General features: G+C 31.5%; 1 protein-coding gene across 1 annotated transcript; it reads right to left on the reverse strand.

Moving 5' to 3' along the window:
• Positions 1–489: 489 nt before the first annotated feature.
• Positions 490–3,513, reverse strand: LOC145046016 (glucose and ribitol dehydrogenase-like). The gene is made up of 5 exons (XM_078994296.1): positions 3,385–3,513; positions 2,766–2,903; positions 2,193–2,569; positions 689–1,044; positions 490–563 (listed from the first exon to the last, which is right to left on the reverse strand). Exons 1-5 carry the CDS (start codon positions 3,511–3,513, stop codon positions 490–492), a joined length of 1,074 nt encoding a protein of 357 aa, XP_078850422.1.
• Positions 3,514–15,552: the final 12,039 nt, after the last annotated feature.

Genomic DNA, 15,552 nt, shown 5'->3' on the forward strand with positions numbered 1-15,552 from the left:
CCATTTACGAAATAAGAAAGTGGGGAAAGTGTCACTGATTTTGCTTCTAGACTGACAACTATCCTGCTATAGATCGATTTTAATAGCAATGTACTTTCATATTACTACATTGTAGCATCCTACTTTCTACTTTCATATTTTCGTGTAAATAACATATATTTCATTCCAAACATAGTTTAGTACAGTAACTTAAATTTTAGTGATTATAGCATCTTACTTGCTACTTCATGTTTTAGTGTAAAATGTTTATAGATTACAATATTGTACTTTCACTTATTTTCTTATTTTAAAAGTACTTTTCAAAGTATGATTTTGTGATAGGAAGAAATGAAAGTAGGACGCTATATCAAAAGCTTCACCCGTGTTGCGAAGCACAGGCATATTTACTAGTTTAAATCAAAACCTATATTTATTTTAAGTCCACGAAAGGTAATTATGCGCAGATTATAGTAAGCTTCACTCCATGGTACATCTGAACCTCCCATCATCCTATTTTTGTTGTGGGTTTTCTGTATTCTGGTTGTTGTTGACTCTAGGAATAGCATTATTGTCAAGTAATCCACCTGCAAGAAAATATTACAACATCATGATCTACCCACACTTCCAATGAAGAAAATAGGTAGTTATCATCAGTGGTATGTGTGTATGTATGTGTTTAATTGCATGTGTCTTTGTCTATAAATTATACCATCAGGATGAAGAAATGTGCCAGTATAGTAGGATGCATCGTTGGATGCGAGGAACACATATGTTAAACCAACTTCGAAAGGTTGACCTGCCCTATTCATTGGCGCCTGAGACCCCAAACTTGCTATATCTTCGTCATCAAGTGCTGCAGCTTCAAGTGGTGTCCAGATAGGGCCGGGGGCCACACCATTAACACGAATCTTCTTGTCAATAAGGAATATTGCTAGACTCTTGGTGAAGTTCACAATAGCACCCTTTGTTGAAGCGTAATCAATGAACTTTGGGCTGCCTGAGAATCCTAACACTGAAGTGGTGTTTATGATGCTGCTTCCTGGTTTCATGTGCTTCACAGCATGCCTATACATCCAAGTCATCACAACCCATCAAAACCAGAAGTGAAAAATAGACATCCTCGATTGAGTATACTCAAATCATCATAATAGATATTTTCATTTAAGTTTCACCGCAAATCTAGATTTTTCCAAACTACTCGTCTTTGGTGTACATAGCGAAATTGAAATGGAACTAACATGACGTGTTAAATTGTTGGTGCAAAACAATCAAGTTATTTGACAAATTAACAGGTACCAAAGGGTCCCTGCCCCAACAGTATATGCGTATTGGAAATGTGCCTCTTAAACAAAAAGTCAAGGTTTCGGTGTATTACATGTCATTATTTTTTTTGAATATATTGGAAGCTTCACATAAAAGAGATGTCATATAAGGAGTGGAAACATTATATGACATGGAAGAACGCTTATCTATCGACATACAATATGTATAAATCAGTAAAAGTCACTACAAATTATTCACTTGATTTTTCTTCTATTACCTATATGGGAGAAGGTTTCCACGCTAATTTGAATTGAATTTGACTATAATTGCCAGCGCCCAACAATCACCTACCTGGTTGGACGTTGTACTAATAATCTACTAAATCATTCCAATTTATTTCTTAATTTCAACTCTAACTACCCAAATTTGTTTAAAAAGAAAATGCACATACCATGCTCATATACACAACAGACTCGATCATCAATTACTAAAGTCAATAACTACAGGTAGAATTGTCGATTTGTCACCAAATGTCTAACAAAGTATTACCCAGAACTAATATTTTAGATAAAATATTAAATCTATAAACACAAAACAGTACAACTGATTCAGAAGATATATAAAGATAAGAATAAATTTATCAATTGTTAATGTGTGAGTTGCAATGTATTCTCGGTTAATTGTATACAAAAATCTCATTTTCTTCAAAGTCCTTATGTAACTTCGTACAATCAATGAAAAGCAATTCTCACATGGTCACATCGAATTCTATCCATTCATGATCTAATTTAACAAATTTTAGTTTAAAAATCAATAGCTACTCATTAGGCTTTTACTTTTTAGACTCTTAGAATTCACCTTATAAGGACGATGTAATAGAATTTCTCAAGAAAACATTAACTTTGTAAAGAACAAAATAATTACTTGCACATTAAGAGGAGATAACAAACCTTGTCATGAAGAAATGGGAGAATATATTAGTCCTATATATCCTTTCAAGCCTCTCTTCAGTGATATCGTCTAATGTATAGGCATTATACTGCACGGCTGCATTGTTCACCAGGACATCAATGCGTCCATATTTAGCAACGACCTCATCCACAACTTTCTTACAATGCTTATCATACCTGACATCAGTAGGTATTGCAATTGGATCACCTGCATCACTTATTTTTGCATCGTTTATAATCTCTAAGGTGTACTTTGCATCTATGTCTTCGACACCTTTAACATAAGTGAATGCTACAGTTGCACCCTCCTTAGCAAAGAAGTAGCAAACAGACCTCCCAATACCCGAATCGCCTCCTGTCACCAAAGCAACCTTTCCCTGCACCAAAAAATTAATTATAACAAAAAAATTATTTGATGGATTTTTCAGAGAAATCAAATGAGAATGTGGTATAATAACTACAAACTCAGAAATTTCATAAAGGAAGGGATCAAATTTCTTCTACTTTAGCAGCACTCTATCAGAAGGGTGATGAAATGACAAAAAGAATAAAAATTTAATGAGCGAAGTGTACTTTGAGTTTGTTAGTGGGCTTGTAATCAGGATTGTTGAATATTGGCCGAGGATCCATGAGGTACTCTTTTCCGGGTTGACCATGTTGGTTCTGGGGTGGGAATCGTCGTTCAGGTTCTTCCCTAATCATGGCCTTCGCCTATAAAATAGTCACCAAACTCAGGTTAGGGGAATTGAATGCGTGTGAGAGTTTGTCAATTATGGCTACTATTATTAAGGTAGCCTATAAAAAATTAGAAATTAACTACAAACCAAACATGACATTCTTTAGATTCAAGCATCATACCCAGCACTAATTGGATCCATATATGTAAACTCTATAAAGTCTAATTGATTGTTACCAATTAAATCTTACAAAGCATTAAAATCTACAAAGTAATTGAACATATTTTTAAAATATTTAAAAAAAAAAACTTTGTTTTTTCTTATTGAATAATTCAGTGGCATTGAACTTCAAATTCATCGAATGGAAACTTGTTGACATGATGGCATCTTACTACGGTGAAATTTAATTCATTAATTAATTATCCGAATTAATATAAACATCTTGAATAAAAGAGAAAGAATATGACCTTAAAAGTGTTAATAGAAGAGGAACCATATCCACAAATACTTCGTACCACTGCTGCAATATTGTTATTCCTAATGCTCGTTGAAGCACGTGAACTCAACAAGCATTGTGACCATAGACATGGGTTCTTGGTTATTGGAATCGGCCCGCCGGATACTGATCCCACTAAACAAGCCATCATGCACTAAGGAGAATATTAGTTACGATTGATGAATGAATGAAACACCTCCTAAACAAATATATAGTATTACATATATAGACGGAAAACATCAATCATCTCAATGTCGAAGATTTCACCGATCAATATAAATGTTTGGTCTAGTTTTCAATATTGCTTATTGTATCATATCACTACCTACCAAATTGAAATAAGTGTGAATACCAAACAAAAATGAATTATATGGAAAGTCTATTGGTAGGAAAGATTTCTATTTGCACTCATTTATATCGCTTGTGTTTGTAAATCTCTTTGCTGCAACCTAGCCCGGTTATCTTTTCATGTCTTTTCAACTTATTATTAATCTTCTTTTTATATATTTCCTAAACGAATGTATGCGCGTTGCGCAGGAGTTAAAAAGTTAATATTAATAAATATCTTTTTTTAAATAACTAGTTAATCGCTATTAACTATGATAATTATTTTTATACTAAAAGAAAAGTATATACAAATTAGATATCAATTAGACCATGTGATAAAAGAGATATCTATTATACGAAGGCGAAAATTGAAATTTAAAGTATTTATATTAACAAAATAATCTATACACGTTGGGTTACACGTCAATGATTTAAAAAAAAACTATTACTTAATTCATTTTTAATTTTGATAATGATGCATTTTTCAAACGGTTATTTTTATTGTGACGATAATTTTCAGTTTTATATAGTTTTTAGTTAACGTTAAACTTTGATTTAATGTTTTCTTCAAGTTTTAATTTTGTGATTTAAAAAAAAAAAAAAAAAAAAAAAAACTATATTTTATAAATAATAAAAAAAAAAAAAGAACTATTTGTTTAAAAAAATAGTCTCAAGACATTTTAATAGTTTGTTTGACATTTATCACCATATTTAAATTAAAATAATTAAGAACTAGGTTGGAAATTAAAATTTTAGTATTATAATTAAATTAATGAAGACATTCAATATATTTATAAAAAATAAATTATAATGGTTGAAGTTTGTTTTTTAATGTTTATCTTCAACCTAATGAAAAAAATGCCAAAATAATAAAAGATATATAAATAATTTTTATTCAAAGATAATACAAAGTAAAAATAATTATATGTTTCGTTATATTTTTTTTTTTTCATTAGTAGTCTAAATGATTACATATTACTAATTAACATGATACTTTGAGAAATATAATAAATTAAACATTTAATAGGGAATAGGATTTTGTTAAGGTAATTAACTTTTCGGGTTGTTCACATATAGGTAACTATCTTTTTTTTGTACACATCCAGGTAACAAATTTTTTTGAACTGTTCACATATGACCATTATGATCTGCTGTAGTATGTTACATTCAGCTACAGCAGGTCATAATGGTTATATGTGAACAATTTCATCAAGTTCGTTACCTACATGTGTACAAAAAAAATAGTTATCTAAATATAAACAAAACCAAAAGTAAAAGTAAATTACATGAATGGTCTCTATGGTTTGGGGGAATTTGTGCATTTGGTCCCTAACTTATTTTTTTTAACTCGGATGGTCCCTACTGTTTATTTTTGTTGCGCGCTTAGTCCCTGTCTTACCTAAAAAGACTATTATTCCCTTATTAATTTATTTTTTTTATGTTTTTTTAATATGTTTAAAAAAATTAATAGACCCCACATATCTGTATCTCCTCACCGTAAACCTGAAACCACATTTGAGAAATTTAATTTGGGTCCCACCGGTCACCATCCCATCTCCCATCCTCTTCAACCTCTATTTTTTTCAATCTTTAATGACATGGAAGTCTTCACCATCATTTTTTTTGGTCCTTCAACTCTGGCGAACAAACACCATAACCCACTGTCTCTTCACTTTATTGGGTTGTGGTGTTGGTTCGCTAGAGTTGAAGGACCGAAAAAGAATAGATGGTGAAGACTTCGTTGTCATTAAAGATGAAAAAGAAATAGAAGTTGAAGATGATGAAAGATGGAATGGTGAGGAGATACAGATATGTGAGGTCTATTAGTTTTTTTAAACATATAAAAAAAATACATAAATAAAAAAATTTAATTAAAAAAATTTAATTAATAAGGACACACTAGTCTTTTTAGGTAAGACATGGATCAAACGCAACAAAACAAAACAGTAGGGACCATCCGAATTAAAAAAAAAAAAAAAAAAAAAAAAGTTAGGGACCAAACGCATAAATTCCCCCAAACCACAGGGACCATTCATGTAATTTACTCTTACTTTTGGTTTTGTTCATATTTGGGTATATATTTTTCTTTTGTACACATCTAGGTAACGAACTTGTTGAAAGTGTTCACATGTAACCATTATGAACTACTGTAGTCGGATGTAACCTGTTACAGCAGGTCATAATGGTCATATGTGAACAGTTTCAAAAAATTTGTTACCTAGATGTGTACAAAAAAAAAAGATAATTATCTACATGTGAACAAACCGAAAAATTAATTACCTTAATTAGTCATATTCCCCATTTAATTTCACAAAAACCTTATATAAAAGTAAGTTTATGATAAATAATATATTGCAATGTCTTTAAAGAAAAAAAAAAGCAAAAAGAGTACCAAATAATTCAAATATTTTACATTAACATGTTGAAGTTAATGAATAAAAATATCAACTTCTTGTGGTAAAAATATAATTATTTAACTAGAATATATTATTTGAATGATCTCAATTATTATATATTGAAGTATAAATAAGTTAAATGACAATAATATAATTATTTAACTTGAATATATTATTTGAATGATCTCAATTATTATATATTGAAGTATAAATAAGTTAAATGACAATAAGACTAACCCAACACTATATTTCACATAATTTTCAATTTACTATCTAAGTATTATTAGTTACAAACCTTTTTGGGTTATACTATTTAATAGATAAGTTGAAAAATCATGATAGTTTCTAATAAATAAAGTTCAAGATATAAGTTTATCTTAAATCACATAAGTATAAAAATAAAGATTATAAAGATATATAGATTTGTACTTGTTTCTTTGATTTATCAATATTTTTTATGAATGTTTGTGTTTGGAGTATTTGATTTAATTCCTCAAATTTAATCATTATATTTTGTTTTATTTGGATAGCAATTGTTTGTAGCTTTTGATTTTTATTGGTATTTAAGGGGTTTTAGATTTAATATTATATTTATATTCCTTACTACTTAAATATTTAGTTAAAAGATTTGAACTTAAATATAAAAACTAAAACTAATAGATATTTTTAATTATCTTACATTGAATTGTTACATATTAAATAGGGATATAATAGTCCGTTGGTTGTTACAAAATTATGAATCTAGTTGTTGTGATTTTGTTGATTTTTGTGGAAAATCTTTTGATGCTTCGTTTCACTTCTTTTTAGAATATTAAAATCTAGAATGTTTTGATATATAAAAAACAATTGATTTTTTAGGTAGAAATACATTTATGTATAATGAATAAATGTTTAACAAAATAAAAAAGAATTTTATAGAAATGATAAAAAAACAAAAACAAAAACAAATTCGTCCAAAACTTAATTATCTTTTATACATAGTTTTAAGGAGTAAAGAGTTTGTAGGTTTTAGGAAAGAAAAAAACTTGTGGGTTTTGATGTTAAAAAGCCAAATTTTGACAAAAATTTAGCATGTAATATGTGTTTCTCTTTATATCCACGTATATAAATTGAAAGAAATAAAAGAACATAGATAATCTTATCTATTACCACATTTATTTTAGATAACTAAAACAAAAGAGAATAGATGAAAGTGTGAAAAAACAAAGGAATAAAAAAGTTATAAATATATAAATTGAAAGTGAGAAAATAATTTAGATAGATTTACCTATATGCACATTGGTATCTATTTTTTATGCAGTGTAGATAGCTAAAACTACAAAAATAATAAAAGTAGGTGTAAGTAACCAATCAAATCAAGAAACTTTTTATAAATATATAAATTGAAAGAGAGAAAAAGAACCCAAATACATTTACCTATTAGCACATTATTTTCAATTTTCATTAACTCTAAATAAGTTCTTATATAGACAAAAAAAAAATCAATTAATTACTAATTAAATACGAAAAGGTTGGAAAGTTTCAAATGCATATGGTTCAAAATAAAATATTTATCTTGAACCACATTGATTTGAATAACCTTTTTTATAAGAGTTATAGAGATAGAGATGATGTGGTTAATTAGCATAGATGCACCAACACAAACAGCACTTAATAGATGCATCAGTTATTTATTCATTTATTGATATTATTATATTAAGAGTTAATGAAAGTTAATAAAGAGCAAGTTATATAAATCATGTAGTTTGGCTTAATTTACAGCCACACCTATGTTGAGTAATTCAACATAATGGGGAAAATAGGAAAGTTTCTTTTTCCAAATTTTTTTAAGTTTATTCGGTGCATATTTTAGAATTCAATTAGGATGCTAATTGTTTTAGTATATATAGATATAGACCATTTGTTTTTCAATTCAATTCAGTACCTTCTTTTGCTTATTATTAAAATGACTTTGACACCAAGTAATCTCTTATCTTTATCTTTATGCTCATGTGTTCTTTTTACCCATGTTTCTTCTTCCCTTATTCCAGGTTCTATTTCATCTATTCCAAGTTATATTTCCTTTATTCATCCATTTTCCTTAAGCATCAAGGTTGCTTTATTTACACTTGTTATCAGCTAACCAGGTTTCACCAACAACACTGCACAACTTGTCATGGAAGGTCCATAGATGCATTACCTTATATTTTCCAGGAGCAATTATATAGCCATGGTCATAAAGATGAAGGTCGTTACACAGGATCAAGTAGTATAGGACATCATGGAGCCAAGGAATCCCCAAAACCTTGTCGGTGTGAAGAAAGACAAGATGACTCGTGTCACAATCTATCAAGTAATCCCATAAGACTTGTAATTATCATCGCGGAGAAGCAAACTTCAAAGGAAGCATGGGAAAAATTGAAGGTGATGTACATGGGTGCAGCCATGTACATGGGTGCAACCATGGTCAGGATTGAGTGTTGAAAAGTGTGTCCAAAGCCATTAACTATTGGTAATATTTCTAATAATAATAAGGTCCTTTTGGGCTACCCTCAAGACCCAAATTAAGTAGAATAAATAAAGGAGAAATTTGTTTGTTAATTATTATGGTTAACAATTAATTGGAAATATATTTTAGGAATTAATTAACAAATTAATTAATTAAAGGGTTGAGTATTCAATTAATCAATAGTTGGTTGATCAGGAATATCCAGAACCCTTATGGAATTATGGTTGGATGAAAATCACTCCATCCCACAAGGGAAAATGAGTGAATTTCATGGTTAGGCTCCTATCCTACACGGGAATGAGTAAAAAACCTAGGAAGGGATCCAAGGCTATAAAGAGGGCCTTAGGGATTTCATTCTTCCTTGCACCTTGGCTTAAAGTTTCTCCAACCCTTCTTCCTCCACCTCTTGGGGACGATTTATAACCCTTTTAGTATTTTTGAAATTTAACCTTCTCCTAGTTATTTTTATTCCACTCTTTTGTGTCATTGGGTGTGATACCATTAGAGGGATACTGGTTTGGGTCCTCTCATCCAAGCAGCTTCATGGAGGCTCAAGATCTCAAGCATGGAGATCAAGGGCTACATAAGAGGTATGTTTTTCTTTATGTTTTTATGTTTCTAGGGTAGATGTAATTAGCATGAAACCATACATCCATAGGTTGCATGTACACTTAGGTATATCGTAGTTTTGATTTTTCCGCTACCTAATTTAGAGTGTATTTAATGCATAGAAAACCCAACATTGGTATTAGAGCTACTAGTTCATGATTTAATTCACCCTAAATCCATATTTTCTATAAAAACTTGTTTGAAATTGAATGTAAGAAGAATGATTGAAAAACTCATAATTGATAAAACCTTCATTCGCAGCTCATAACGTGAGAGCATGATGCTTAAGACGTGAGCCCGTCGTGATTTACTAATTGTTACATTGCGTCCTCGCAATTAATTAGAATTAATAATAGACAACAAAATTTAAAGAGTTTTAAATTTGCCCCTTTTATATATATATATATATATATATATATATATATATATATATATATATATATATATATATATTAAAATTGTGCCTATTATATGTATAAGAAAGTTACAACATGTGCCCTCGTATGTTTTAAATATTGACGTTGGCAGTCTTATCATGACTAGGCTCGCCCATTTTGATGAATGGTTTAAGGAGGTCTCAATGATTCCTAATGAGGTCATTTTTAATATGCTTCACGCTTACCACCCTCACCGCCTTATTGCATTTTGAGAATGGAGTTACCGAAAGGGTTTGATAATGATAATGGTCAATCTAAAAGTATTCAAAATACAAGTATAAACAAAATCTCGTTTTATTAATAGAATGTGAAGTTCATATTATCCATGAAAATTGCACATTCCCTTTACATTCTGTTGGTGGAGCTCGTGTGGTTAACCGGCACATCAATCTAGATTATAGTTGAGAATGATATGGAACTTGTAAATCTCAAGCGTAACTTGAGCTGGGGACCATGCAAATTTTCATGGTTAATCTGCAATCTATTTAATGTAAATCTTATGTTATCCATAAAAGTTTCACATTCTCTTTATAACTTGTTGATGGATCTCGTGTGGTTAATCGACACATTAATTTGAGAGTATGGGTAGAGAATGATATGGAACTCGTGAATCTCAAGTGTAACTTGAGATGGTGACCACGCGATTTTGTATGCTCGATTCACCATATTTTCAGTGATCTGTGGCGACCCTGGAATTGAATCTGAGATGAACATAATCCAATATTAACATGCCATTAGTAGTCAATGAATCTCAAAGATCTAGGAATTTCGTGATGATCGAAATTGGCAAAGGGCTTTTCCTGCCTAAATAACATTATGGTGTGTTTACGCCATCACTTTACACATCATGGAGCCAAATATGGATCCTAGCCTTCTTAAATAATTTTATTTAGGGTGATTATTTTATAAGGATACGTAAAACAAACCGTAATGGAAATTGATATTGAATGATGTCTATAACCTTATCCACTAAAATCTACTGCTATAAAACCTTTGAAATGATTAGGTATGAGGATGAGCAATCTTATCAAATTCATAGTTTGGGAATAGTTCTCATAAATGAAAGGAAAGATCATGCCTTTGATAAAGTTGTTCCTGGGTTACTTCAAACATTGCATTCTAAACTGTTACAAAGATCATTTATAATTTGTACGTTGTAAACTAGCGTATTGAAGTAAAATAGAACTTCCTTGAATTAGGAGTTGACTAGGGTTAGTCGACTAGCTAACATGTATATATGATTAGTTCACTCTGATTTTGATATGAACAACTTGGAATGTCCATTAACGAGCTGTGTAGTATGTTGAGGTTTCCTTTTGGAACTAACATGGGCAATCATATAAACTCAAACTTTGTAACACTCCCATGTTTTTACTATCATGAATAGAAGTCTCAAGAATAAGAAAGTCAATTATCCATGGGTTAAAAGGTGAATAGTGCTGGTATACCTAATCTAGGCCCAAATACCAATGACAAAGAAAGGCTTATTCTGAGACATATTCTGATAGCAATTCGTTTTCAAAACAAGAAAGGACTAGGAAAGCATACAAACCCTATATATATATATATATATATATATATATATATATATATATACACACACACATATATGAGGTAAAAGGACCGAAATATGAAGAAGTTAAATTTGATCATGGATCACGAGCCCTTGCTACTTTCCATAGGATCAAAACATAATTCAATCAATTATCTGAATTCATAATACCACTTAAAACTACTTCTAAACCTTGAGTATTTTACTAAGTATTAAGTATTGACATTTGCAAGAATTTGCAATGACTAAAATGAAGTAAGAAGACTGAAACATGGAGAAGATAATTTGATCGTGAATACCGAGCCCTTGCTACTATTCATAGGATCAAAAGACAACTATTTTCCTAAATGTTTAGTCTATGGTCTTATAATTGAAATTGTTTATACTTTATTTCATGTGATAGTTCTGGCTTATTTAAATGTAGAGCATTCTAACATGTTAAAAGAAAGTCATGAAATCTATGTAACTAGTATAGTAGCAATAGTTCAAAGTTGATTCAAATATTTGAATAAAGTGTATTATTGTGTGAATAACTATTGAAATTAGTTTAACTAATGGATCGTTCAAATTTACCATAATACGTACCGATTCAAATACATCCAAATGATTTGGGTGAAATGTATTTGTGGAATCATAGTCTTGGATACATAAATGAGAAATGCATTACCAAGTATCCATTTGGATCAGATTTTGGATATCATTTGACCTCGAGTCTCATGATAAATGAAAATCTTGTTTATCAAGATAGATTATGAATACATCATTGAGTGATGAGAATATTTTTTGGAATTAGTTTGCACTAATGGATCGGTCAGATTAACCACGATACCTGGTAAGACCAACTTCGTATGAACATGAGTCTGGAACCTTTCAGGTATTTAGATCTCTTATAAAATGAAGTTTTGAATCGACTGGACAATAGGATGAGATAGGATAGTGACCATCTTATTTAAAACTTTATCGATCATCTAAATAAATGTGAAAGATTTTTATGAGCTATCTCCACCCATAACACTACCAATGGAAGTGTTAGTTGGATAGAGAAACAAATCATTCATTGATTTTGTAGTAGATGAGTCGCATTATGCATACTAACAATTTGTAGATTGTCCCATGAATAATGTTACGAGTAGTCCTTTGGTCTTGTACCAACTAAGCTGGTTCATGAAACACTCTATGATATGTGAAGTGGGATTCAGTCCTCGCTGGCACATATGGAAGTCTACGATTATGAGGCTTACGCTCGTCGTGACGCGCTCGATAATCTAGAACTTAGAATAGAGACGTGTTATCTCGTTGAAGAGCCTATCAAGAATTTTAGATAATTACTCAAAAATCCTTTTGAGAACAAAGTGTATGTTGCTCGAAGGGAAGTCTTCCAAGAGAAGGAGTTGATTTCCGAAAGGGATGGTGGGAGATCTTGATAAGATTCGAGAGTCAACCAACGAAGAGCCTAAATTTGGACCTAATATTCAATGCAAGATTGAAAGAGCTATTGAGGAAACTGAAATAGTTCCACCACTTCCTTACAGATATGACAGAGGACGTTATACGCCTAGTTATATAAGAGTTTATATTACGGAGGTAAATGAGTCACTGGTATGGAGCAATCAAGGTATATCAACTATCGGAAGTTATGGTAGGCCCTAAAGGCTACAACATGGAAGGTGGAAATGGCGAGCGAGATTCAGTACATGTATGTGAAAACTTGGTAGATCAATCACTTGGCCTTAACAATTAGGTATAAGTGGATCTTCAAGAAGAGATAAGCATGGATAGGAAAAAACACAAAATCAAACCAAGATAGGTTATAAAGGATGTGTAAGATTGAGAAGTTCCTTATGGACCGAAACAAAAATCTCACAATTGGAATCTTTGTTTTGATGAGAAAAGATCAAGGAGATTGAATTTCAAGAAATAAATATGAGCCATACATATGTCAAAGCTAGTGGGAGTAATTGGAATGTTTGTTTTAACGAGAAAGTTCAAGGAGTTTGAATATCGAGAAACATAGATAAACCATATATATGTCAATGCTAGTGGGAGCATTCTAGTCACCCTTGTATTGTACATAGATAATGTATGATTTATAGGAAACTATATTCTAACTTAGCAAGTGTAATAACTTGGCTTGGTATGATAATTGGTTGGTTATGATCTACATGGGAGATACAAAACATGTACATAATAAGGATCTATGGAGATAGATCAAAGTAATTCATTAGATTAAGCTAAAGTACATGGACTCTTGAGGAAACTTAACATGCAGAACTTGGAAAGGTTTGTGTTTAATAGGACATGACATTAAGCAATGCTAATGTCCTAGTTTTACTATTGAACTAGAGGTTATGAGTTGTGTCCCACATGCTTATATTATGGGATCAAACATATATGCCATGAGATGTACCAGATCTGATGACTCATATACCTTGAGCATGGCAATTTGGGTTAGATCATTTTGGCAAGATTCAATGAATCAAGATCAAGAACTTTATTAAGTGTCCTAGGAGGACAAAGGAAACGATCTTGACACTACAAAAGACATCATTGTGAAGATTACATTGATGCTAAGTTCTATATTGATAAAGATGATTATGTTCGCATTCAGAATTCGTGCTTTTACTAAATGGTGAAGTATTGTCTTGGAAGAGTACCAAGTAATACACCTTGGTGGATTTGACAAACTTAGAGTACATTGCAGTTAATTAAATTGTAAAGAAAGCAATGTGACTAAAAGTGATTCATTAGTGACATCTTTGTTGAAATTCAATCATTGATGGTCCTTTTGGAGGCTCTTTGTGAATTTAAGGGTGAACGTACCTCGAGTATGGATCCCAAGTCACACAAGCTCACAAGACACACACTTAGTAAGTACCATCACATTTGATAGGGAGTCAAATGTAAAGGCATCATATCTAATAAGTCATATCAAAAGATAATCTTTTCGATCCATTCCACAAGCCAATGTCATTGACCAAGTCTCACAGTTAGAAAAAGTCGAGAGGCATTAGATTTGAAAATGAGTTGGCTTGAACACTCTTAGTTTAGTTTGTTATAAACCTGAGAATTTAAAGCAGTATAAGTGTTAATTTTTTTGCTATTATTAAGTGGAGATCTTACTATATGATGGAGTTTAGTCATTTCAATTAGCTTATCATTGTGTTCTCCTTTTTCATTTTTGGAACCCACTTCCTAAGTATTAATTTACTCAAAACGTCCACAATAGGTCATAGTCTTGGAAGTAAGTAGTGATTCAAGACTGTCATGAGCATTAGTGGATTGTCCATAGAGATTGGACATAACATAAAGATTACGCTAACACTCATGAGTACTTAATAGAGATTTATGTATTTGACCAACCCATGCCAGGCTTAGATATTACTTTATGGATACAATCACGAGTAATTCTAAGACGATAATATCTTCTTTCTTCAAACCTAGATACGTGTGGAGTTTTGCTCTATGATTTTGTTATGCATTGATCTACTCCAACGCTATTTGTAACTAGTATTTTTAAAGGGTATGTGTAACACTCCAAATCAGGTAAACTGTTTTAATCCCTTGAAATGATTTGATTTGGAAAAAATGGTCCATTTTGTACGTTGGGTATACCTAAGTATACGCTTAGCGTACTATGGAGGAAGGATCGCAAAGGAATATTGGGTACGTGGGGTGTACATGTAGGTATGCGGGGCGTACGCGACAGAGGACTAAAACCCTAAAACCTGGACTTGAGACCTATTTATTCATCCTTAAGCCATTTGGTCCAAACCCTAATCAGCCTCTAGAGTCTCATTTCATCCCTTTACCTCGGTTTTTCTTTGAGGGTGTGATTTTGGAGCATAGAAGGGTTTTGGTGGCCATTTTGGAGCTTATTCAAGAAGAAAAAGTTAGTGAGAAAGCTTGGTGTAGCATTGGGCTTCAAGAACCTGCATGTAGTTCACCTTGAGTAGCCTTTAGAGGTATAAAGTCTTAATCTTGCCATCTTATTCATTAGAATGGGTTAGGGTTTTCTATATTGTCCCTTTTGTTGGTTCTTGGATCTTCTCTCGAGAGTTGACCAACTTCATAGACTAAGATGGTTATATATGAGCCTTGTGAGCATGCTAGATGCATAAAGGTGCTAGCTTGAAGGTTATCTAGACTCCATGCATGAGTTTGAAGCTTTATATGAAGTCCTAATGTGAAGAATGAAGTTTTGAAGTCCCTTATAGCATGAAAGGGCATAAAGTTGCCAACTTTATTCCCTAGGACGTCTTAATCAAATCAGATCTGATATTGGACTTTAGAATATCAAGTAGTAGGCATTTAATGTAAGTGGTTCTTAATCTGCTTGTACGTTGGGCGTAATATACCGTACGTGGTGTGTACAACCAAG

The sequence above is a fragment of the Lactuca saligna genome, chromosome 5, assembly GCF_052625555.1.
Source record: "Lactuca saligna cultivar CGN05327 chromosome 5, ASM5262555v1, whole genome shotgun sequence".
Classification (NCBI taxonomy): domain Eukaryota; kingdom Viridiplantae; phylum Streptophyta; class Magnoliopsida; order Asterales; family Asteraceae; genus Lactuca; species Lactuca saligna.

What these genes read in the sequence shown, in the direction of transcription:
- LOC145046016 (XM_078994296.1), bottom strand. Translation starts at nt 3,513, where the DNA reads ATGGCTTGTTTAGTGGGATCAGTATCCGGCGGGCCGATTCCAATAACC. An exon ending in AGCCCACTAACAAACTCAAA is followed by an intron (nt 2,570 to 2,765) that starts GTACACTTCGCT and finishes TTTTTGGTGCAG; the next exon opens with GGAAAGGTTGCTTTGGTGAC. An exon ending in TCCCATTTCTTCATGACAAG is followed by an intron (nt 1,045 to 2,192) that starts GTTTGTTATCTC and finishes TTGGATGTATAG; the next exon opens with GCATGCTGTGAAGCACATGA.